We start from the raw sequence: 23,198 nt of genomic DNA on the forward strand, positions 1-23,198 counted from the left end.
CAAAGTAGTGTTTAGCAATAGAGCATAAAGCATTTTTATGCACAGTAAATACAATTGAGAACCTTTCATTAAACAATACTCTTCCTTTTATGACAAAATTTGAAGTACAGTAATTTATAAAGCATGACTCTGCAGTCATTATACTGTTAGCATGTATCTTAGCATCACACTTTTTCCATCTGTTTCTTACCTCTCTGAGAGCATAGTACTCATTTCTGTGAACAAAACTATCTTCCATTTTGATAGTGTGCAGGCGAAAGATGATAATTTGTGCTCTGTAACTTCCTCACACTGTTGGGGTTACACATTAGTTTAATAATAAATTTTTTTAGGAAGAAAGAAGCCTCCGCAGATGTGCTGCTCTCATCTAAACTTGTATTGCGCTGTTAAGATTGTCCTGAAAATACAGCATTGTGTAAAATACCAATTTTGCTCATAATAAGCCCTCACCCTTGGTTTTACGGGCTCTTAAAGAGTTTTAGGCAGGGGAATAATGCCAGTACTTACCTTTGGGTAACTTAGTCAGCCATACACTTCTAATTCACTGCAGAAAGTTATTTAAAAATAAAACCATGTTGGATTAATGAGTGGAAGAAAATTCAAAGTATTTTGTTTCGAATATTCTCTACCTGAACTCTCTGAAATGTATTGTAGAAAAAAAAAGGGGGTATAACATTTGGCATTTCCATCACTGATAAAACTGCGCCTTGTCATTTTGGCACAAGTAAAAGTGTGCACTGGCCATAAGAAAGACACTTCTTCAGAATGACCCCACACCATCTAAAGAACAATAATCTAGTTAAGGTTTCTATTGAGGTTCCCGGTTGCTTGGAAAGCATAATGATGTGCACAGGACTGAAAGATAACATTGAGGAAATGTGCCTTCCAAACTGTGTGTGGCACACTTTCAGGCAGGCCCAATCAGTTTTGTTCTGGTTGACCAAAGTTACATCGAGGTAATAAATTGTTGAAGTGCCTTTGTGTGTAATTTGTGAATCTTCCTCTGGAATCTGGATCTTGCTACAGCTATATCTATCTCTTTGTTCCATTACAGATTTTCTTCCATCATTACTTTTAAAGTATTTACGATCAGTGTCTTTTAAAATTCTTTGCATTGGTAAAGCACTTTCTTTGATGCCAATTTTCTCATGATTACATGATGTCGGATACTCATCATTTGTATACATTTCAAATAGGATATGCATTAAAAGTAGGTTGTTCCAGCTCGTGTGCGCACACGTGTTCAGTCAGGTGCTCCCAGGCACAGGTGTGCAAACAGCTGACTGTGGGCTGTCAGGCGGCTGGGCTGCAGTGCACATGATGTTACTGGTCTGCTCTGGAAGTTGTGAGCTGGGGTAGCCAGGTGGCTAGCATATACACAGAATACATGCATTAGAGCTGCATGGTGGTTAGCCTACCCAGCCTGCAACTGCCTTCGTGTGAGTTGATGGGTGCCCCGCAGTGCCCAGGCCTATGCATCGGTGTTGAAACAGCCTTCCTTAAACCCTCTTTGCTTTCAATCATCCAGTAGTGTTAAAGTTTTTCTTGTGATTCGAGCTACTCATGCAAAATGAAAGTGAAGTACAGATTACAACTCAACACGCAGAGAAATCGTTGAGACGCAGATAGGCTAAACTTTGAAGCTATCAGATAAAAAAAAGGCCTTCTTCCGAAACAGTTTATCTTATTGACACTACATGTGTCTGCTGTCAGTTATTGTGCTTTCAAAATATCAACTGATTCATGTTTAAAAAAGTTATAAGCTTTTGACCTCCTCAGTTGCTTGATAAGTGCTTCACTTTGTCTCATATTCACCTGTATCATGTCACCTACAAAGCAGTGTTACCATGATTTACGGTACAGCCTTTGTTAATAATACATTATGTTTTTGGACACATGACATTTTCATTGAGGCTTACAGGGTGTCCAGAGGCCTAAATCGCATTAAATCTTTAGCATCCTGTTGCATACTCTTATGTCTGCTTTAATTTGTGCCAGGTATTGACTAACAGAAGAGGAGAAATAAAACTATTAAAGCACTTCTGGATACAGCACAGAGCCATGTCTGCTTAGTCTCCCAAAAGAGAATACTCAGGGTCTCAATTCTTCTGGAAAATGTGGAATTCTTGGAAATTAAGTTTTACCTGGAAAAATCAGGGAAATCACAAGGAACTTAAGGAATTTCAAAAAATCTCAGGGAATTGCGCATTTTAACCTAGTATTGAAATTTAATTTTATGTTGAGTTTTATAAATCACAAACTTTAAAATACTTAATATTTTAAAGTGTGTTAATTATATGAATAATTTGCAGTGTAAGTTATTGGTTGAAGTAAATTGGTTAATCCCTTAATTACCATATCTCTCTCTCTCTCTCTCTCTCTCTCTCTCTCTCTCTCTCTCTCTCTCTCTCTCTCTCTCTTCAAATTGTGTTCCAAAAATAAAGAAATAATACTTTTTTATTATTGGAAAATCCTATAATGAACGACAACATAACATATAAACATATAAAACTGCTTATAAAGCTCAAAATAATGAGCTACAACAATTCTGAAAATCACTAATAATAAAATCCCGAGTGTACTTGACTAAAATATCGTGAAACTTGAAGTCATTTTTTAGTTTGTGTGTAGCTGTGAAGTCTAACAATCCATTTCACAAGTTTCCTGTGAACATAAATCTTGAAGGAGCTGGCTGAAGCACAATGGATGTATTTATCTCGTGCCATTGGTGATAATTTGTCACTCATCTGACAGTCAGTCATCACTTTCTCTCTAATGAAGTAACATCACACTCTTCTTCATTTTCTGAGCTGCTAATTTCAGTGTCAAACTCAGGATCATTATAATAATCCTCTTTACAAAGCACTGCCTAAACAGCAATACAGGAGAGAGTCAGAAAGTGTGTGTTTTTTGTTTAGTTACAAAGATGCACACAGTAAATATGATATCTGTTGGGAACCACCTCAACCAAAACACGACAGCCAAACCACAAATCTCGTACCAGATATTATCTAGTGGTCGAACAGGTAACTATCAGTGATGAAATGGATATAAGTGGGATACTGTTTTTTAAGTTTCCCGAGTATACTAAGGATTTTAAACTTGAGTCAAAATAATAAAAACAGGATAACACAGGGTATTATATTAAATGTTGAAACTACTGCTTGTGGCTAGTGTGAGTCAACTGAGAGGAAAGAAAAGTCAATATTGCTGTATACCGCCCACACCTGCTCACCATTAATTTGTCAGTATCTTCTGACACCATCTTCCTCCCCCACACCTGGAATTCTTAGGGATTTTTCTTTTTTTTCTGGTTTGAGTAGCCACACTGATACTTGTTAACACAGACTTTCAGTTCATGGCAACTAATTTAAGTTGCAAGGGAGGTGATCAATACTAGAATGATAAAGAACACCTTGAAAGATCAAAGCTGTTGGTAGCCTTATCAGGATATATACAAAAAATAATACATTTTGTGGGCAGAAAATTTCGTGTATAAAATCTTTAGCTTTTGATAGGTATCTTATCCCAGGATGATACAGTATCTTCTTAAAGACTTATAATCAGACAATAAATCTTATTAACTTACAGGGTAGACACACTCCGTAAAGATGTAACTATTGCTCTTGTTGGCAAATACACGAAGTTGGAGGACTCTTATGCATCAGTAACTAAGGCCCTACAGCATGCAGCTGTTTGTGCTGGATATCATCTCAGAGTGAAAGTAAGTAAATTTTTGAAAATGAAATTTGTATGTAAGACTGATGTGAGAAAGCAACATTAAAATTTTGAATTCGATGGGAGAAAAATTAATATTCCACAGTTGCCTGAGTGAAGTTAGTCTGTAAGGGCAAATGAATCTGCTGAGAAAGGAATGAGTTAAAACCGTATTTATCTTGAAGATTTTGCCCTTTGGAAGCTAAATTTACTGGGGAAACAAAGAAACTTGTTAGAAAATTTATGGAATCAAACGCTAAATGCTTAGTCATGTATAGAATATGTAATATATAGTTACAGTAAAAAGTCGAATTACAGAGATGTTATTTAAACACTTACGGGAGAGTGGTGACTTGTTATTTTGTAATATCCTGAAGTGAGGGGTCAAAAATATTTTTGAGGCTGGGCTTAAAAAAAAAGGGGGTTGGGTGGTGTAACAAGAAGATAAATGAAATGTATGTGCTAGTAATAGATGAGTTTGAAGAAACCAGTTAGAACAAGACAGTGGCAGCAAGAAAATTGGCAGAAAGCATAGAATTAACTAAGAACGATCAGTAATTAGCATAGGAAATAAATGAACCGCTGTGGAAAGAGAATGACCTGAGGACAGAGAATCATTGCCGAGTACATTGCCTATATCTAAGGAGAAATTAAAAAAAAAAAAAATTTCTCTGATACTATTTATGTACTGTTAAAAAGTAAACACACAGTTTAGTTCCATTACATAATGCATTTAATTGAGGATATAGTTTCACAATAGTTATTCTGTTGTTACTCATGTGTAATAGTTTCTAAGCTTCATCAAATTCCTGTCAAACATTGTTATTTTAAGGAGATGGGGATGTACATCTTTTACATGTGTTTGAATAATCACAATTTGACTATATATCTGTACATGTCACTTTCTTGAAACTACAAATTTCATTCAAACAGCACCCCATTGTCAGGTATCTGTATGCTATGAAAAAGACTGTAATTCGGCACAGTGAGCATGTATAACATCAATAGCATAACCTGTACTTACAGAATAGGCTTGACACTTTTTGTGATACAAGAGACTCATCTTTATGCTACATCCTGTTAACAATTTGCATGATACAGAGTACTTTACTGCTGTGCACAATTTTGATATGGATAATATTCTTATTAACATTGAGGAAGATGCAAACGGTCATAAGTGGATGCATGTGACGAATGTTTTGTGGGTAATGATTATAGTTTTAGGTTTGTGATCATTGTGCATAATTATGGTCTTTTTGTGGCTTACAGATGCCAGAGGATGGTCTGTCGTTTGACTAAAAATGGTATTTTTGGTGATGTGCCATAATGCCAAATAATGATTTTTCAAAAACAATATTAAACTTCTCCGCCCCATAAGAGTTTGTGTCACATGACGTCAGAATTTACTATCATCTACCTGAGCTTTACTGAAACGGTGGATAAAAAGAAGAGTACAATAGAGGATCATATCACTAAGATTTTGTTGGCTGTAAGCCGTATTAAACTTTTGAAAATGTGACTCAATACATATATTGTTCATAATGGCCAAGAGCTTATTTGCGTGTAACATAATCCAGTTTTGTAAGTGGTGTTTTGGTTAATTTTGGACTTAATTAACATTGTAAATAAATATTACCCTTCATTTACCATTCATGCATTTTAATGAACTACTGAAGGAAGGAAATGAATGAAAATGAAGTTGAATGCTTGTACCTGTGCTTTCGTAAATTTGTCGTCATTGTAATCATCATCATCATCATCATCATCATCATATCATCATCAGTTATTGGCATCAAACATGACAATATAAAAATATTAGAAAATTGTAATTGCGTTAATTTCTCTTTAAAGCATGAGAATCATATTTTTGCAACTTCTTTTTCAGTACATTGAAGCAGCAAATTTAGAAGAAGCTACTAAAGCCAGTGAGCCAGCGAAGTATCATGAATCTTGGCACCAATTGTGTGAGAGCGAGTAAGTCCTTGCCTTAAAGAACAGTACGGAACAGCATTAAGTATATAGTAAAATTACTGGAATGTGCCGTTTATTGGTCCTTTTGTGGTCTGTTAATTGAAACAGTATTATTTAATTTTAAAAGATTGTTTTACATTGAATAATTGTTCTAATAAACAGAGTATATATTATTGCAAACAATATTTGGGAGGATGGGGCAGGGGATACTGAACTTCGTACTTACCTCAGATTACCTTTATCAGGAGCATGTTAAGTGTTTCCTTGTAACCACCCAGGCATAAGGAAAAGTGCACTTTAATTTTCAGCATAGGATGGCGTAATGGCATTTTCGAGGTGGTCCCACAGATTCCCAATTGGGTTTAAATGTGGGGAGTATGGTAAACTCATGCTGGTACTCTTCAAACCACGTGCATACGCCGTGAGATATGTGACATTTTGCATTGTCCTGCTGGTAGATGCCATTGTGTTGAGGAAGCACAAACTGCATGTGGAGGTGGACATGATTCCCAAAGATAGGTTCATTCGTGTGTTGATCCATTGTGCCTTCGAGAATGATGAGATCACTCATATAATGCCACGAAAACATTTCCCAGATCATAACACTCTCTCCTCTGACCTGGACCCTTCTGACAATTGTTGCAGAGTGTTTGCTTCCAGATGTTACATGCCAACTGCCATCTCTCTGATGGGGCTTAAAGTGTGATCAATCTGAAAAGGCCACCTACCAACCATCAGTGGATGTCAATTTACAGCTTTGACATGCAAATTCTAGGCTTTTTGCTGATGAACAGCAGTCAGCTAGGGTGCGTGAACCAGGTGCCTGCTGCAGAGGCCAATATGCATCAACTGTTGTTGGATGTTTGTTGAAAAGACATTGTTGGTGGCCTCTTGGTTAATATGGGTGGTCAGTTGCTCAACTGGTGCACGTCTATTTGTCCATACACATTTTCGCATCTATTGTTCACTCGTCATCTATTGCCTGTGATGCACAATAGTTGCCATGGTAACAGTTTTTGGTAGTGCCATTTTGCCATGCACGGTATACTTTAATGACAGCGGCATGCAAACAGATTACAAACTTGGCTGTTTCAGGAATATTTCCAACCGTGGCCTGAAAACCAGTGGTCATGCCCTTCTGGACATCAGATAGATTGCTCCAGTTCTGCATTGTGACAATGACTGCAGTGTTCACCCCACCCTCACCTCCCTCTCCCTCCTACCTCATCCCAGACACACTTTATATACTCTCCAATGCTGCTGCTGCTGCCACCTACCATCCGCGAGTAGTTGTTGAATGTTTACGTCCAACATAGGTGATGGTTTCATTAATGTAACTGGACTGTTGGAGTATAAGTTTAGCATATCTTGTTATTTAATGTTTGTATGGATCGTTGCTAGTTGGCCAGAAAAAGGTCTGATTTTATTTTTCAGTTTTTATGTTTATTCTGTAAAAAGTACATACATATGCATAAAAATAGTGAGGCAACTATAGTCTGATTAAAATTACTTGTTAGTTGACACTTCACACATTGAAGCTGGTTTACTCCAATCAGACTGCTCATCGTCATACTCGAACTGTTCAACATAGCCAGACTGTGACAACAAATTGTCAGTTCACTTTCAGGTGGCCTATTTCATCAGACATGGTAACCACGCCAGAAACAACATAGGTACAATGGCTGTACCATTTCATACACAGCCTAGTCAAACTGCTGGATCCTTCCGCACAGTATGTGATTTGGTGTTCATATATTCAATTATCATCATTACAGAGATCGGCCTACAGTAGATCGGCTCCACACACCATTGTGTGTGGCCAAATATTTTGAAGGTACCTAATTGTCATTGCAACTGGTTTTTCTTCCTCTCATTCTTTTTTTCATTTGGAATATGTTTGTCGCCTGTAACTTGTAACAAAGGCCAATCAGGGTGCTTAGCAGTTGGTAGCGCATGTAGCGAGTGGAGGATAACTAATGAAAGCTAGAAACTACAGTTCCCTCTTAGTGCTGAAACTGACATTTTTGTGGCTCGAGTTTGCTGGTAGAGAACATCTTTAATCACTGTGAATGAAATTAGTGTGAATAATGGTTCTGCAACAGGTTGTTGACTGTCAATTCCTGGATGCACTGCACATCAGGAGGTTGTGGTTAGGCTAGGACACAAGTGTAAATTCAGGGCTACAAGATACGCCTGCCTCAATTCCCTCATGTGTCACTAAAAATCAGCTGTGAACAGAGCACCTAGCTTTACCCTCATAGCTGATCACAGTGGCTTCAAACATTATTCCATATTGTATGTAACGGCACTTCAGCACTGACCCCGCTGTGTTTGAATATCACCTTTAACCAGGCAGCAGCTGATGTGGCAACATTGTAGCGGCAAGTGACAGATGTCAACTACCAAGTAATGTTAATCAGATTACAGTAACTGTGTTAATGAATGGGTCTTATATTGATTGTTCCCATTGTTGTTACCAATAATTCTATCGCTGATTTCTCTAAGGCAAGAGGAAGTGCTGCCAAATGTGAATGGTAGGAAGTAGGCTGTGTGCTTGCCCACCTATGTTTTCAGTGCACATACATTAAAAGTTGAATTATTTCATATATTTCCACAGAACAGAATTTATTGCAGTTGCCTGATTGGAAGTGTATCCAAGAAGCTTTACAAAAATAATCTATCTGTTTGTGAAAGTATTTGGAGATGCCAACTACTATAAAAACTACATAAAAGACTGCTTAATTTATTTGATATTTCATGTCAGTAAAATAATTTAAGTGCTATGCCATTTTTGCTGAGCTGGGTTGGCACAGATTTTTAATTAAATTCAAATATACATCAGTATTACTGTCAAAAAGTGGTAAATTTAGAATTTCATAGAGCTTAAAAAGGCAGACATTTCATAATGATGAAAAACAGTATTGAAGACTAAACCATCCATAATTTCGTAATAAGGTTTCTGAAAGAACCAACTTTGAAAAAAAATTTTTTCAGTCCAGTATTGGAAATTAATAATGGAAGGAGCTAAGGTACGAACTCACTGTAATGCTGAGGGTTTGAGTGATTGATTGGTACACAAACAAGACCAAAACTGTGTCTAAGCTTCCAGATACTTCCTTTCTGCCCCCCTCTCCCCACACAACCCGCACAACAATAAGATGGGAGGGAGAGACAGAAAACGTGTGGAATAAGAGTGTGGGCTTAGCTACCGAACTATAGCATCTCAGTGAACGGCCAACTCCATCACTAGATGGGCAAGCATCATGCTCTTCAGCACAGTTTGAACACACGGTGAACACAACATATTTCACTTGAGTGGCTGCTTCACAACTCATATCATTTGCATCCTTGCCACAAACATCAGCTGTTCTGAATTACAGAGATGGGAAATATACTTGCAACCAAAAGGTATTGTTGCCTTATGGTGACATCTTTTCCCTCGTGCAGTCTTTGAGTAGCAGCATCAAATAGTGGCTAGCACGCCGAATGATTGTTGCAGCTGGAGTGCCAGATACAATAAAACGGTCTGGAAGTATACGAATAGTCAGAATGTTGAAGTGTTTGTATTTATATTGTGATAAAGAGCAAGTTATATTATTATAAATAGTGGTTTGTTGCAAGTGCTGCACGTGAAGAATTATTTAATTCCTTCTAATGATTGGTATTTTTTCTGACTTTGTGTTTATTATACTGGTGTTTATTGTTCCCTCAACAATTAGAGCCTTAAAAGTGCTTGCCATGACTGGGCAAGTCTCGGTGAGGAACAAAACTGGGAGGATAAACTGAGAGAGCCGTTAAAATTGGCATCATAAAAGTGCTGGAGGCATGTGCCTACAACAGGCGAGCTGATCCCCATTATCATGTGGAGGGGAAGGTGTTGCAGGCCACATAGCTGGAATGGGGCGGTGTTTAACAAATGGTGAACTGAATAAATGAATTGTTTTCACATGATTTAAATGATGGAAGAAACATGAGATTGTGATTGAGCAGCCTTCAGCATCAAAGAGGAGGAAACAGCAGCAGCAGCAGCAGCAGCAGTTAAAGACTACAAGAAGTAAGTTCATAGGAAACAAAATTGCAGTTTTGCTTAGAAGTATTGGAATAAAACGTTTGATTGAAACTGTATTATTTTTGGATTGTGAAATACAGGTGACGATCCAAAGTGAACTTTGTTCAGCTCTATTGGAACTGTACTTTAGGTGTTTATTCAAATTGTTGAGGGTGAACTATTATGAAACTACTCATTGCGGCTGAAACAAGCAAGAAGTGCAGTGAACTCAGTTTTGAAGAATGGTGGCAGAAATTTTGGCAAGAATGGGAATACAAAGTGAAGAAAGAGAAGGAAAGGCAATGGATAAGAAAAGATTTATAAAATGAAAAGGATCGTAGGTAAGAAAAGAGGAAGAAACTATAGAACAACAATGGAGAAAATTTAAAAAAGAGTGTAGATCATTTTTTATGGCCATCATCTCACGAATTGGGAAAAGACAGTCAGACAAGAGGATTTAGAAGCTGATGATTAAGTAGGAACTCCGAAAATGGACCCAGGCTTATGAAAAAAAGACTAAACTGAAGCAACTACAGGTACGAGTGAAAAAATCGGAGTGAATACCGACCTAGGCAAAGTAAAGGGCCAAAAGAAAAGAGCAATGTACAGCCAGTGGATAAAAGTGTAGCTAAAATACAAGGATAAAGGTATATTATGGAGAGTTTAGTAGCACCATGTTTGTATGTATTGCATATTAGAAGCAGATGGAATGACTGAACACCAAGTGGAGGTTAACTATAGGGAAGATGCCATGAAGATGTGGATGCCATGAAGACGTGGAAGGGTGAAAGGGAGCAGATGATTACATCTAAAAAGAAAATGATAGAGAATACGGAAGCATTTATATGAAGGGCAGCAGGCAGATTCCATGTTTTTAGATATCTAGAAAACGTTTGACATGGTGCTCCACTGCAGACTGTTAATGAAGGTACAAGCATGTGGAATAGGTTCCCAGATATGTGAATGGCTCGAAAATTTCTTAAGTAATAGAACCTAGTATGTTGTTCTCGGCGGTGAGTGTTCTGTTCTCGGCTGCGAGTGTTCATCAGATGAGATTGTCTGGAGTGCTCCAAGGAAATATGATAAGACCACTTATTCTCTATGCACATAAGGACTGATCTTGTTCTCTATATACATAAATGAGCTGACATATAGGGTGAGCAGCAATCTGCCACTCTTGGCTGACGGTGCTGTTGTGTGTGGGAATTGAGTGACTGCAGGAAGATTCTAGATAACTGCCATTATTTCTAATTGTTGTGAAGAACGGCAACTTTCTTTAAGTGTAGAAAAATGTAAGTTTGTGCAGATGAGTAAGAAAAACATTCTTATATGTATGATGTTCAGTTGCAGCATTGGTAGTGTGCTGCTTAATATTGTCACATCAGTGAAGTGTGTAGTGTAATGTTACAAAACTATATGAAGTGGAAAGAGCAGGTAAGGCAGTAGTAGGGAAGATCGTCAACTTTGGTTGGGAGAAATGATGGGCAAATGTACCAGTAACAAATCCAGCAGTGAACCGCTTTGACATCTTCCTATAGCCTGACGTAGTGGAGGTCTTAAACACTTGAACAGTACTCATGAATGTTTCTTATGTAGGAGACTGAGTGTAGAACACTAGTGCAACCCATTCTTGAGTATTGCTCAAGTGTTTAGGACACCCACTAGGTCAGATTACACGAAGACATCAAAGCATTTCACTGGCGGGCTGCTAGATTTGTTACCAGTAGGTTTGCTCATAATGCAACTGTTATGAAGATGCTTCACGAACTCAAATCGAAATCCATGGAGAGAAAACCAACCTTCTTTTCGAAATACAGTATCAAGAAAATTTAAAGAACCAGCATTAGAAGCTGAGTGCAGAATGTTTCTACTGCAGCTAGTGTACATTTTGCGCAAGGACCATGAACATAAGAGAAATTGGGGCTTCTGTGGAGGCATATAGAGTAATTTTTTTCTTGCTCCAGTTCCACATGGAATAAGAAAGTAAATGCTAATAATAGTGCAAGGTACCCTCTACCAAGCACCATACGGTGGCTTGAAATAGATGTACTTCTGCATGGTAGAAGAAGACTGTGGGGAGCAGGCACAAATAGATAATGCAACATACTGCAGTTTGATACAGCATCTTCAAGAGGAAGATAACCTTATTAAAGAAGAGGAAACTGCCCAGAATATCACAGGAAAGTTACCAAAACTGAAGCAAAATGACCAAAATACCATTAAAGGAAAGTGCACAGAGAAAGGGTACGGCGAAGAATGGAGGAGAAATCATGGATGAGACAGGAAAACCAAATGAGACAGAGGACTCAAAACTGTTTTTAAAACATGTATGCCTTGAAAAAAGAGAGGAACATATTTTACAGAGATTAATGGATTGGCAGAAAGGACAGACTGCGAGCCTCATTATGTTGTAGCAACAGCTAGAATACTGAATACAGATGTGTTAATAAAGACTTTAAAAGTGTGCATGACTGTGTTACGAGAGGTCACTTAGGCCCAGTTTGTTTCACTTCAAGTTGACAACACATCAAAACCAACAGAAGATCCAGAGGGCACTGCAGAGGCACTCCCTTCCACTCAGCAGCGAGCTCAGCCAAGTCCACAAGGCAACACTGTGCAGGTGAAGGGCCAGGTCTCCTGACTGACTGCAGAAGCCACAGGTGGGGTCAGCTGGGCACGTCTCGGCACATGTGGGGAATGCCGCTACCAACAGCTCTCAGGTCAAGCACAACGAGAGGTAACGGCAACCTCCAACACTCGTGTCATGCCAACAGCTGCTATTTGTCAAGACTACATGGGCTACCTCATGAGAGTCCTGTGACCTGCCCATATTGGTATCTTAACTGAAAAAGCCAAAATTATAAAGACATAAAATAAGAAGAACCAAAATCAAACAACTAAGGAAATGAGAGAGTATTAGCAAAATCGTAAACCCTAAACAGGGTCGTGTTAGTACTATGCAATTAGAGCTGTCTGTGACCATGCTAGTGTAAAGTGCTTGTGAAATAAGTTAATTTATAATACTTGTTTCTGATTCTAATTTTATCTGCAGGAGGTAACCTTGCATTATGGTATATTATCTTTGCTTTGTTGTAATCTTGGAGTAGTAATCGAGTAGTGGCTAGCTTGTTGAATGATTATTGTGATTGGAGTGCAAACATATAATGGAATAATTTGCAAGTACACAGACAGCCAGAGTGCTAAAGGATTTGTATTTATGTTGTAAAAAAAAGGACAAGGTACAGTGTAATAAATAGTGTTTTGATACAGTTTCTGTGTGTGAAGAATTGTTTAATTCCTCCTGAAGATCTGTCTGTTTGTCTTTGTGCTTATCTGATATTCACTCTTTCCCACTCTGATTACAGCCTTGTACAACACATCCTTTGGCCCTCCAAACCTCTTGGCCTTAAGCTAGCTCCGTCCATGTTGCCAAGGTTCTTGCTTGATTCGTTCTACACTTAAATCATCCTTCCGACAGTATCCCTCATCCTCTACCTCAGCACTCTCTTCATCATTGTGTGTGGTGTGCAATCTCCCCCCCCCCCCCCCCCCCCCCCCTCTCTGCCCCTGTGTCACAGGGAGTTTACTGGGGCTGCATTCCTTTCCTGTGCATGAGCTGCCTCACTCTCCACTGTCAGCCATCCCTAACTTCAACCTTCCCCCTGTCCTTCCTGTCTCCTTCCCCTCATTCCTGTCTCCTTCCCCTCGTTGCCCACTCCACATGAAACCACCTCTCATCATTTTCAGTCTTGTTTATATGCCTGACAGTCACTCCACATCTCAGTTATAGAGTGAGGTTTTACCTTAGCTTCTTCCATTGCATATATACATATAAGGACTTGCCATTACAATCTTTGGAATTAAAAAACTGTTCACTCTCATATTGACAGGTACGTAAACTCAGTGCATTTTGTTTCTGACATGTATCTTCCAATTTACAGTAATGATGTTAAAATTATAAGTTTGAAAACTATCTGTGCATCATTTTCAGTGGTGTGATAGTGCCTGGAGGTTTTGGCAAACGTGGAATGGAAGGCAAGATTGCAGCGTGTAAATGGTGTCGTGAAAGTGCAAAACCTTTCCTTGGCATCTGCTTGGGCCTGCAGGCAGCAGTCATTGAATTTGCAAGGTACCATGTTTTTTTTTCTTTGTTGTAGTCTTTATTTATCTGTTTAGCATTCTCTTTTTAAGTATTCTCTTTGTGTTATGGAACATATACTTCTTCCAATTTCGTGGAGAAGTACCAAAGACCTTTAGTATGCATTTAGTATCTTTTTCTTTTTGTCTACTGTTTAGGTTGGTATCCTACCAATGTTCAAAGTACAGGGTGTCTGTAATTAAAGTTCCAGTTTCAAAACACCGTAGACAGAGAATCAATCCTCGCAATGAGGTCAAATTTTAATTACTAGCATGTTATTGATGTAGATGGAAATGTGGTGAAACAAAAAAAACTAAATAAAAAATTTACTAGTAGATGACGTTGCTAGTGTGTATTTTTCAGTGCGCCTGATATTACAATTTCTGCAGTCGGCAGCTGTGGCACTGTTGGTTTGGTAAGCCCATCCCATGTGGTTGTACCACGTCGGTTGGGAAAAATTGGTTTTTAATTGTCCTGAGGCCAAAAACTGCCTAAAAAGTAAAGTGATATAGGTCTTTAATTGTCCTGCTAGCAAAAACTGCATAAAAGCAAAATGACATAGCTTTCTGATTGTTGTGAGGCGGATGCAAGACATTCTCAACATGCTGTGCACCGTTTTCTGCCAGAAGTTGAAATCGAGAAACAACATGTTCTACAACAGATCGGAGGGTCTCGGGGATCACATTCAGAATGCATTGCACAGAGCGCATCTTCAGTTCAGCTATGTTCGTAAGTGGTGGCATGAACACACATTTCAGACAGCCCCATAGCCAGAAGCCACGCAGATTAAGATCAGGTTAACTGGATGACTAGGCTGTAGAGAAATGATGGCTGATATTCTAACATTTTTGAAATGCCACTTCACTGGCTGTGCAATGTGTGGAGTAGTGCCATCTTGCATATAAATGATCCCACCCAGACATTGGCACTGTTGAAGAGTAGGAATGATGTTGGTGTGAATAAGACTCTCATAGTGTTAACTGGTTGTGGTACAAGTAACAGGACCCGTAGAACTGATCTATTCGAAACAGTACATCCCTATGAAAATCAATGCCGTCAACTTGCACCACACAGTCACCTTCGCAGAAGAAGTGGTGCCAGTTGATAAGCATGTGGATTTTCCATTGCCCATGTTCAATTCTGCATGTTGACATGTTGTTGGAGATGGAAATGGACTTTGTTTGTCCACAGAATATTCCATGGCCAGTCATTGTCCATTTCCAAGTGAGCAAGAAATTCCAAAGTGAATGTTTTTCTTGCTGCCCGGTCAACAGAAAGCAATGTCTGAACATGGCTAATTTTGTGTGGATAGCAATGCAGGACATTCCATGCACAGTGCTCACCGGCATGTCCTATGTTCAGGCAATTCCGCATGCACTACATGTTTCCAAACTGCCACTCAAGCCCACTTGCAATGCTGTGGCCACATCTTCCACAGACGTCAGATCAACTGCTTTAGTCCCTCTGCCACATTGCACTTCAAAAGAAGCTGTCTTTACAAATTTTGTTATTTTCTACAGACTATAACACATCAGACGAATGCCTTTTTTCATAGACTTGATGTCTGGAACTTCTACTGGGCCACTAGTGCACAGTCACTTCTCTTCTTAAATAGCTTTAGAGTGTGTGTTGAATAATGTGCTCGGCAGATGCAAAATCGGCAGGGCATGTGTGCAGAGGGTGGTAACAGTGAGATGGCAGGCAGGTGGTTTACGGGAAATGCTGAACACTGGAGGGAAAGTACCATTTTAAACTGAAGCCTACATTCACATTTTTTGTAAATATTAAGTGGAGCCCGTACACACCTATATTTGCTTGATGACCATTCAAACGGATCCACAGTCACCTCTGCTTTGGCTCGTATCTAAAATGAGTTCTGCTGAAAATATAACAACAGTAGCTATTTATTTTCGCGTGCCTTGATAACCATTTATAACTTTCAGAGAAGTGTCGTGAGTCATGAATTTTGAGTAAAACCTAGATTTCTCTTGTTGGCATGTTAGAATTTGCTACTTCCACCAAAACACAGTGGAGTTTACACAGTGTCACTTCACTAATTTGTTGATCAGAACACAATTGCAAGAGAATTCTGAAACAGTGATGTATTAAGCTTATTAAGTGAGGACCTGAGGTCAAGTAAAGTCAACAGCCGATGAAAAAGTGCATCCTCGGTACAAAAATAAATGTGTAATTCCTTCACGTTTCAAAACCCACAGCATTTCTCATTTCCCAAGCTATTGATGGCTCTTAAAACTACATTCTTTCATCAAAAAAGTTTGTAGTTGGTGGAATAACAGAGTAGATAATGACGCTCCGCATAATAACCATATGATGAAATACTCTTCTCTTTGCTTGCTATCATTTGCCAAAATCGTGTTTCAGTATCTTATTTCATTCATGAAATATGAGGAATGTTATGGATATTTCATTCTGGCTTTATTGCTGTTGCACATGATCGCAAATGAGTGTGCTACACAAAACCAATTTTCTCGAGATTTGGGATAGAGACCTCCACCTAAATCTAAAGAAAAATTCAGTATGTTAGCTAAATTTCATACACAGCAACATATTTTGTAATATGCACCAAATACAAAATCATAATGACTATGACCGAAGTGGTGGGCACATCATTAAGAAGCGGACATATAAAGGTGCAAGTAATGCATATAGTTTCTGCTAAATCATTTGAGAAATATTACAGCGCGAGCACCTCGATTCTGTTGTCTCAGACTGGCCAAAAGTCTGCAAACTATATCAGCCTCCCCTTCTGAGCAAAAGAATTAACTCTCAAAGTGCTTTGGATGAAAATTGTTTACAGTGCATCGGCCACTGTATCCTGCACGGATTCTATCAACTTCATGTGATCCTTCATGGAGACAGTCACATTGGGCACCTCGGATGCTAACTGAGGAACACTCATGCACTGGGCATCTGTTGGTGAGCATATTTTGAGGCATCATCTGTTGGTCAAATTTTCATTAAATTTGTTTTGTTACGTGACATTTCCCCCTCTGTCAATAATATGTTCATATTTGATGTCGTTCTGAGCTGTGGTTCTCTTTCTACAGTGTTTTGAAACTGGAACTCTAATTATGGACACCCTGTACCTTTTGGGTACGAACAGTAATAAAGTTACTTTTTAGAGTATTGATGAAATCACCATTTTCGTTTTAGAAAATGTAATGGAAAGATAAATTGGTGTATAGCTCATATAACTAAAATTAATTTCTCCACTGAGATCACTGTTTTAACTGCAAATATTTCTTTAGAATCAGAGGTACAGACTGTTGGATTGTTTTATGCATTTGATATGCTGTGTTTAGTTCAGCAAAACCAATAATACAAATTTATTTTTGAAGTTATAGACACGTTTGCTTCATGAACACTCCTTTACCCAGCAGCAAACTCAAACAATGAAATCCAGTAGAAAAGGCACAATGTAGATGTGCTGCTAAGGACTGTATGTAAATCCCTTCATGGAAAGATAAATGTGTTGCTTAATTTTCATGATTCACAGAATAGAAATAAAGAATTTTATGGTGGGTAGCTTTATGTGAGAGTAACAAATTTGAGATAGTTTAAACATATTTGCACCTATGAATTCATAGAAAAGTATGGAAGTAACTTGACAAACAGGCTCCATCACTCTAGACTCTTTTACACCATTTCATTGGCTGATGCCATTGCTAGGCTACAAATCCAAAGCTCATATGTTCAATATTCAGTCATTCCTTGAATTTTAATCTGTCATTGATCACTTCTTTCTCTTCTGACGGTATTCGTCAAAGTGAATAATACCAAGAATCATCATCGGCGTCCACATTAAACTGTAGCTCCCCAAGTGACTGACTGTGTAAGTAAGATGAAACGTCAAGAGTAAGGCAGTGGTGTACCACCTCCGAGAGGACCTTGCCCATTAAAGCACTGTAGTGTTCAAACCAGTCTTCTGTTTGACGACAGCTTTACCTTTTTTTACAGCTCTGCAATGTTGTGGAATGGAGGTTTGTACTCTTGGATTGTCATCAGAGAAGTCTTTTTACAGTTTCTAAAGCAGTGCTTCACTCAGTTCCAACCAGAATGAGGAGAGTCTGTACTGGATCATATGCTTTCATTTATTTATTTATTTATTTTAGTGGAAGGTTTCATTCGTTTCTACTTCAGAAGAGCTGCTACAAAAAATGTGTTGTATTTTTTTCCTTTTTTATTATGATGATTTCTCCAAAATTTTCAAGAAATAGTACACGAGGATGAATTTAAGAACACTACAGAAAGCATAGCATCCTACTCACCTTGTAGAGAAGACGTTGAGTCAGTGAAAGGCACAATGAAAAAGAATACTAATTTGTATAAGCTTTCGGACAAAATAGGAAAACAAAAACAAACACGAACACGCACACGCGCACAATTCAAATACACAAGGTCAGCGTCTTGGGCACTGTGGGTCGTCTGCAACTGACATGAACAGCAAGGATACAATACGGCTTGCTGTAGTTGTTTCAGTAACTTTCATGATACTTCTAATTTTTGCACGGGTGTAAAAATCCATATCAAGTCTGTCTGTATTTCACTTGCCGCTCGGCATTATAGCACTCTGTTTTTCTCCTGGGCATCCAGGGACTATGTGAAAGTCCGTTCAGATGTGGGTGGTAAGCAGTTAACATCCTGTGAGATGTCAACAAAGATTACTGCTGATGCTAGTGTCAACTGGAAAACTTTTTTACAATTAGATCATCACACAAGGTGCTCCTTGCTTCGAAATGACAATGAAACATTGCCATTTCCATAGCTTAAGCAGTTTACACAGATTTGGTGACAGTGTAGCAGGAGTAGTCAGCACAGATTATTGTCCTAGATTCTGATTTGCCAATTTTGGAAACTTTTCCAAGCAGTCAGTTCCAGTCTGCTGGAATGGCATTGCTTCAGGTGAAATTGATATCAAATGTACTGGAGGCAATCGTGGCACTTCTGTCACTGGCATTCCTTACAGTGGCTCACGTGGCCAGTGATACTTGCTTCTGATTCTTTCTAGAGCCTTCACCAATCCCAAGTAATCAGATGTGGGAGCACCATGGATATATTTCAGGATAGCTGGCCATAGATGAGCTAGGATGGTGAGCAACCATTTCTGCCCCTCTGAATCATAATTTCTCATGTTCTGTGTTGTTTCTCCTTTGCTTCTTTCTTCCTCCCTTCTTCAAGGCTTCTATGGTTTTGCAGCAGTGCTCGATCTTCCCTCTGTTAAGCAGCAGTGTCATTAAATGCAGCGATGAGATTTCATCCGTGCTGCTGTGTTCCAACAAAGCATTCCTCGAAAGGCAGTTGACTTCTTGCAGTGACATGCGCTTTTGTATACTATCGCGATTTTGTATTCCTTAAGTCTCAGTGCCCTTCTTCCAAGTTGATCTGACCGATCCTTGATGCTAGAGAGCTAGCCTAGAGAATTGTAATCCATCATAATGATGAACTGTATGCCAAATGAATACAGCCAAGACTTGTTGGTGGCCTTGGACAACTGCAAGGCACTCTTTCTCGATTGTAGAACAGTTCATCTTGGCGTTGGAGAGTATTCTGAAGGCAGAAGCTGTCACCTTTCTGGGACCATCCTGAATCTGTACTACAATAGTGCATATCCCATAACTGCTAGCCTTCATGTGAAGTTCTTTTTCATCATTCTTGTCATACAGCATGGCTGAAGTTGGTGATACACATCTTTAAAGGCAAGGAAAGATCTTCCTCGAATGAATCCCTGCAGTAGTTATTGGAAGGGACATGCCGTGATATAGAAGTCCTTTATGAATAGCCAGTGGTACAAGTACACTCTGAGAAGACTTCTCATATCACAGATATGCTGAGGAGTCAGAGTGTGTGTGTGTGTGATGCCCTTATTTTCTTTTTATCAGGGTGTATTCCATCACCATTAACTTGGTGCCCAAAGGTTTTTATTTTTTGGTTGACAAAGAGGCATTTTTTGGATTGAGGCAGAAGCCTGCACTTTGAACACACTTAAAAAAGGTTGTCAGGCAACTTAAATGTTCTTCAAACGTCTGCAAACGCGCTTCTATCATTTAAGGTGTTGAATCAGTGTCACATCCCAGCTCAGATTCTATCACCAGCTTTGGGTGAAGGTGTGGCCTGCATGGCACAATCAGAACATTGGCAACAATGCAGGCTGAAGTCTTAGCACAGGTGATTTAGGAACGGAGAGGAGAAACTGTTGGCTTTGTCGGAAGTGAATAAAGGTGTAAACAATTGAAAGATTCAGCGTAACAACAGTCTGTTTTCCAATTTCGAGGTGTGTCTTACAGTGGATGTGAATTTTTCCGCATCAACAATTACACTGTAACACTATATGTTAGTTCTTTCCAGCAACTCCCGGCTCCTGAAGTCTACGTTTTGCTATCGTAGATAATTTTGTGGCGGTGTACGTAGCGACAAACTATTCGCTGTAGAAACGGCTTACGAAGCCACCGCCACACTTTTAATAGCGGGCCGACCGGTCCGCTCGAACAGTGAACAGAAAGATGAAAAACCCAAACACTCTGATTAATAAAAGTCGGTACTTATCTTTATTAACGAAGATACAGAAACACAGTAGTGAACTCCGTGTCTACAGAAATCTGTCTAGTTCGAGTCGGAGCGGCTAGGTCAGCGTCGGCTGACGACAAACAACAACTCTGCTGCGATGAACACACAACTGACTAGCAAGTACACAATTCGGTGGCGAGTATACAACTGAGCGGCGAATACAGAACTGTCCTAGCGCTCGCGACTCCAGCGCTTAAGAAACCAGAAGCCAGCGGTGGCGCGCGCAGACTTGCGGCGATTTCCTGTCTCACTGGCGCTGCTTATGCGGACGGCGTCCGGACTTTGATGCTGCCAACCTTTTGGCAGCGGGCTCGGGTGGCATTACTGGCTAGGATATAACACTCCTCCCCCCCAAATCGCCGCACCGTCGTTGAATAATGACGTGGCGAGCGTCGACGGCGGGGGAGGAGTCTGGCCGCAGGCGTAGCGGACGAGACCAGGGCGGAGACTGTTGTCGGTGGCAGTCCCCGGTCCGCACCCCAGCATTGGCTGCGCGGGGCCTCGGGAAACACCGACTGAAAACCGAGGTCAGGGTGCACGCCTGTGACCACGGGCGCAGCTTCTGGTACTGGACGCGACGGGGCGTCGGGACCCACAAAGAGAGGCAGCGTCTCCTGACGCTGCGTCGACGTCTGCTGAGTGGGCGCCGGACAAGGCGCTGCGGTGTCAGACTCCTTGGGAGTGCCCAAGGAAAGCGGCTGCAGGACAGGCTGCACAGCCACTGCTTGGGAAGGCGGCCCGGCTGAGGGGTCGACGTCCATCAGCTCCGAAGGCGGTGGCGGCTGAAGAGGGACCGCAGGCGCCGGAGCGACCACCTGGGGCGCTCCCGGATGAAGCTGCGCAGGAGGCATCAACGGGACGGGCTGTCGGCGTGGTAGCGGCGACGGTTGCTGCTGCTGCCCTGGGGGCGGCAGTGAAGTCGGAAGGCGCGGCTGGAACCCGCCGCGGACCAAATCTGTGGACAAAGAACGAGCGGCAGAATCCGGGCGGCCAGCGCGGCGCAACTGGTTCTCATGCCTCCTGTGCACCCCAGTAGCACCTTGAACAGCTTAAAAACCGCGACCCTGGACACTTATCACGGTACCACGTTCCCGACGACGGCGACCGTGATAAACTCTGAAAAAAACGGCGTTGTTGCGCTGAAAACGCGTGCGATGCTCAGAAGCGGCGGGTCGATCCGGGGGGTGCAACAACGGTAGTAGGGTGCGATGACGACGGCCGTGGAGAAGCTCCGCAGGCGAAGGGCCGTCGCGTGGCGTGGTCCGGTACGACAGGAACGTGATGAGGGCCTGCTGACGAGAGTGCGTAGCACGAAGGCGGTCCATATGATCCTTGAATGTGCGTACAAAACGTTCCGCTGCACCATTCGATTGAGGGTGGAACGGTGGAGTAAGAACATGGCGAATGCCATTGGCAGAACAAAAACTTTCAAATTCAGCAGAGGTAAATTGTGGACCATTGTCAGACACTAAAACTTCTGGAAGACCCTCAATACAAAAAATTGAAGTCAACGCCTGTATAGTTTGTGCAGACGTTGTAGACTGCATGGGCACAACAAACGGAAAATTACTAAATGCATCTATCACGATGAGCCAACGAGAATTCCAATATGGACCAGCGAAATCAATATGTACTCGCTGCCAGGGACCAGCAGGGCGTGCCCACTCAAAAGAGCGTTGAGGCGGAGCAGCTTGGTGTTCGGCACACGTCGAACAATCTGTAGACATCTGCGTAATCTGCTTATCAATGCCGATCCATGTACAATGACGGCGGGCAAGCTGCTTGGTGCGGACCATTCCCCAATGACCTTGATGCAACAAGTCGAGGACCTTGGATTGGAGCACTTGGGGAACCACTACACGAAGCTGGTCATTCTCGGTGCGTAACAGCAAAACTCCGTGCGAAACAGACAACAGATGACGTTGCGGATAATAGCGACGAACCACAGGATCCGATATGTCCTTTGCCTTGGACGGCCAACCACGTTGAACAAAACGTAATAGTAAACTCAGATGAGGATCCGTAGCTGTCTCACGTGCCACCTGACGATAATCAGTCGGAAAATCCCGGAGGGATTGATGCTCATCGGCGTCAATCTGATGGCAAGAGTCGTCAGAGGAATCGAAGACATCATCCGCAGCAATCGGCAATCTAGAAAGCGCGTCAGCGTTTGCATGCTGAGCTGTAGGGCGATACAGTATCTCATACTGGTATTGTGATAACAAAAGAGCCCAACGTTGTAGTCTCTGAGCTGTCTGCTGAGGAACTGGTATAGACGGATGAAACAGTGACGTCAGGGGCTTGTGATCTGTTACTAAATAGAATGGTCTACCATAGAGGTAGTGATGGAATTTTGTGACACCGAACACAATAGCCAACGCTTCCTTGTCCAATTGGCTATGATTACACTGAGCTTTGTTTAGCAATTTAGATGCGAACGCAATAGGACGTTCGGTGTTACCGACTCGGTGAGACAACACAGCACCGAGGCCGAAAGAAGAGGCATCACAAGCTAACACCAGAGGCTTGTTAGGGTCGTAATGGACCAGACAACGATCATTCAATAAAGGCTCTTTAAGCTGCTGAAAGGCTGATTGGCAATCAGCTGACCACACAAACGGAACATTCTTACGGCGGAGACGATGCAACGGTGCAGCAATCTGTGATGCATTAGGTATAAACCTAATATAATATGTCAATTTGCCAAGAACTGCTTGCAATTCATGCAGATTGCGAGGG

The 23,198-nt window shown here is 40.8% G+C and overlaps 1 protein-coding gene across 1 annotated transcript in view; it reads left to right on the forward strand.

The window, feature by feature from the left end:
* Positions 1–23,198, forward strand: part of LOC124594812 (CTP synthase) — an 85,585-nt gene that overhangs the window by 34,932 nt on the left and 27,455 nt on the right. Inside the window, exons 7-9 of the mRNA XM_047133253.1 lie at positions 3,592–3,724; positions 5,603–5,691; positions 13,728–13,865. Of these exons, the coding sequence (XP_046989209.1) occupies positions 3,592–3,724; positions 5,603–5,691; positions 13,728–13,865 (360 nt within the window). The remainder of the gene's footprint in view (positions 1–3,591; positions 3,725–5,602; positions 5,692–13,727; positions 13,866–23,198) is intronic.

Source organism: Schistocerca americana, chromosome 2 (assembly GCF_021461395.2).
Source record: "Schistocerca americana isolate TAMUIC-IGC-003095 chromosome 2, iqSchAmer2.1, whole genome shotgun sequence".
NCBI lineage: Eukaryota > Metazoa > Arthropoda > Insecta > Orthoptera > Acrididae > Schistocerca > Schistocerca americana.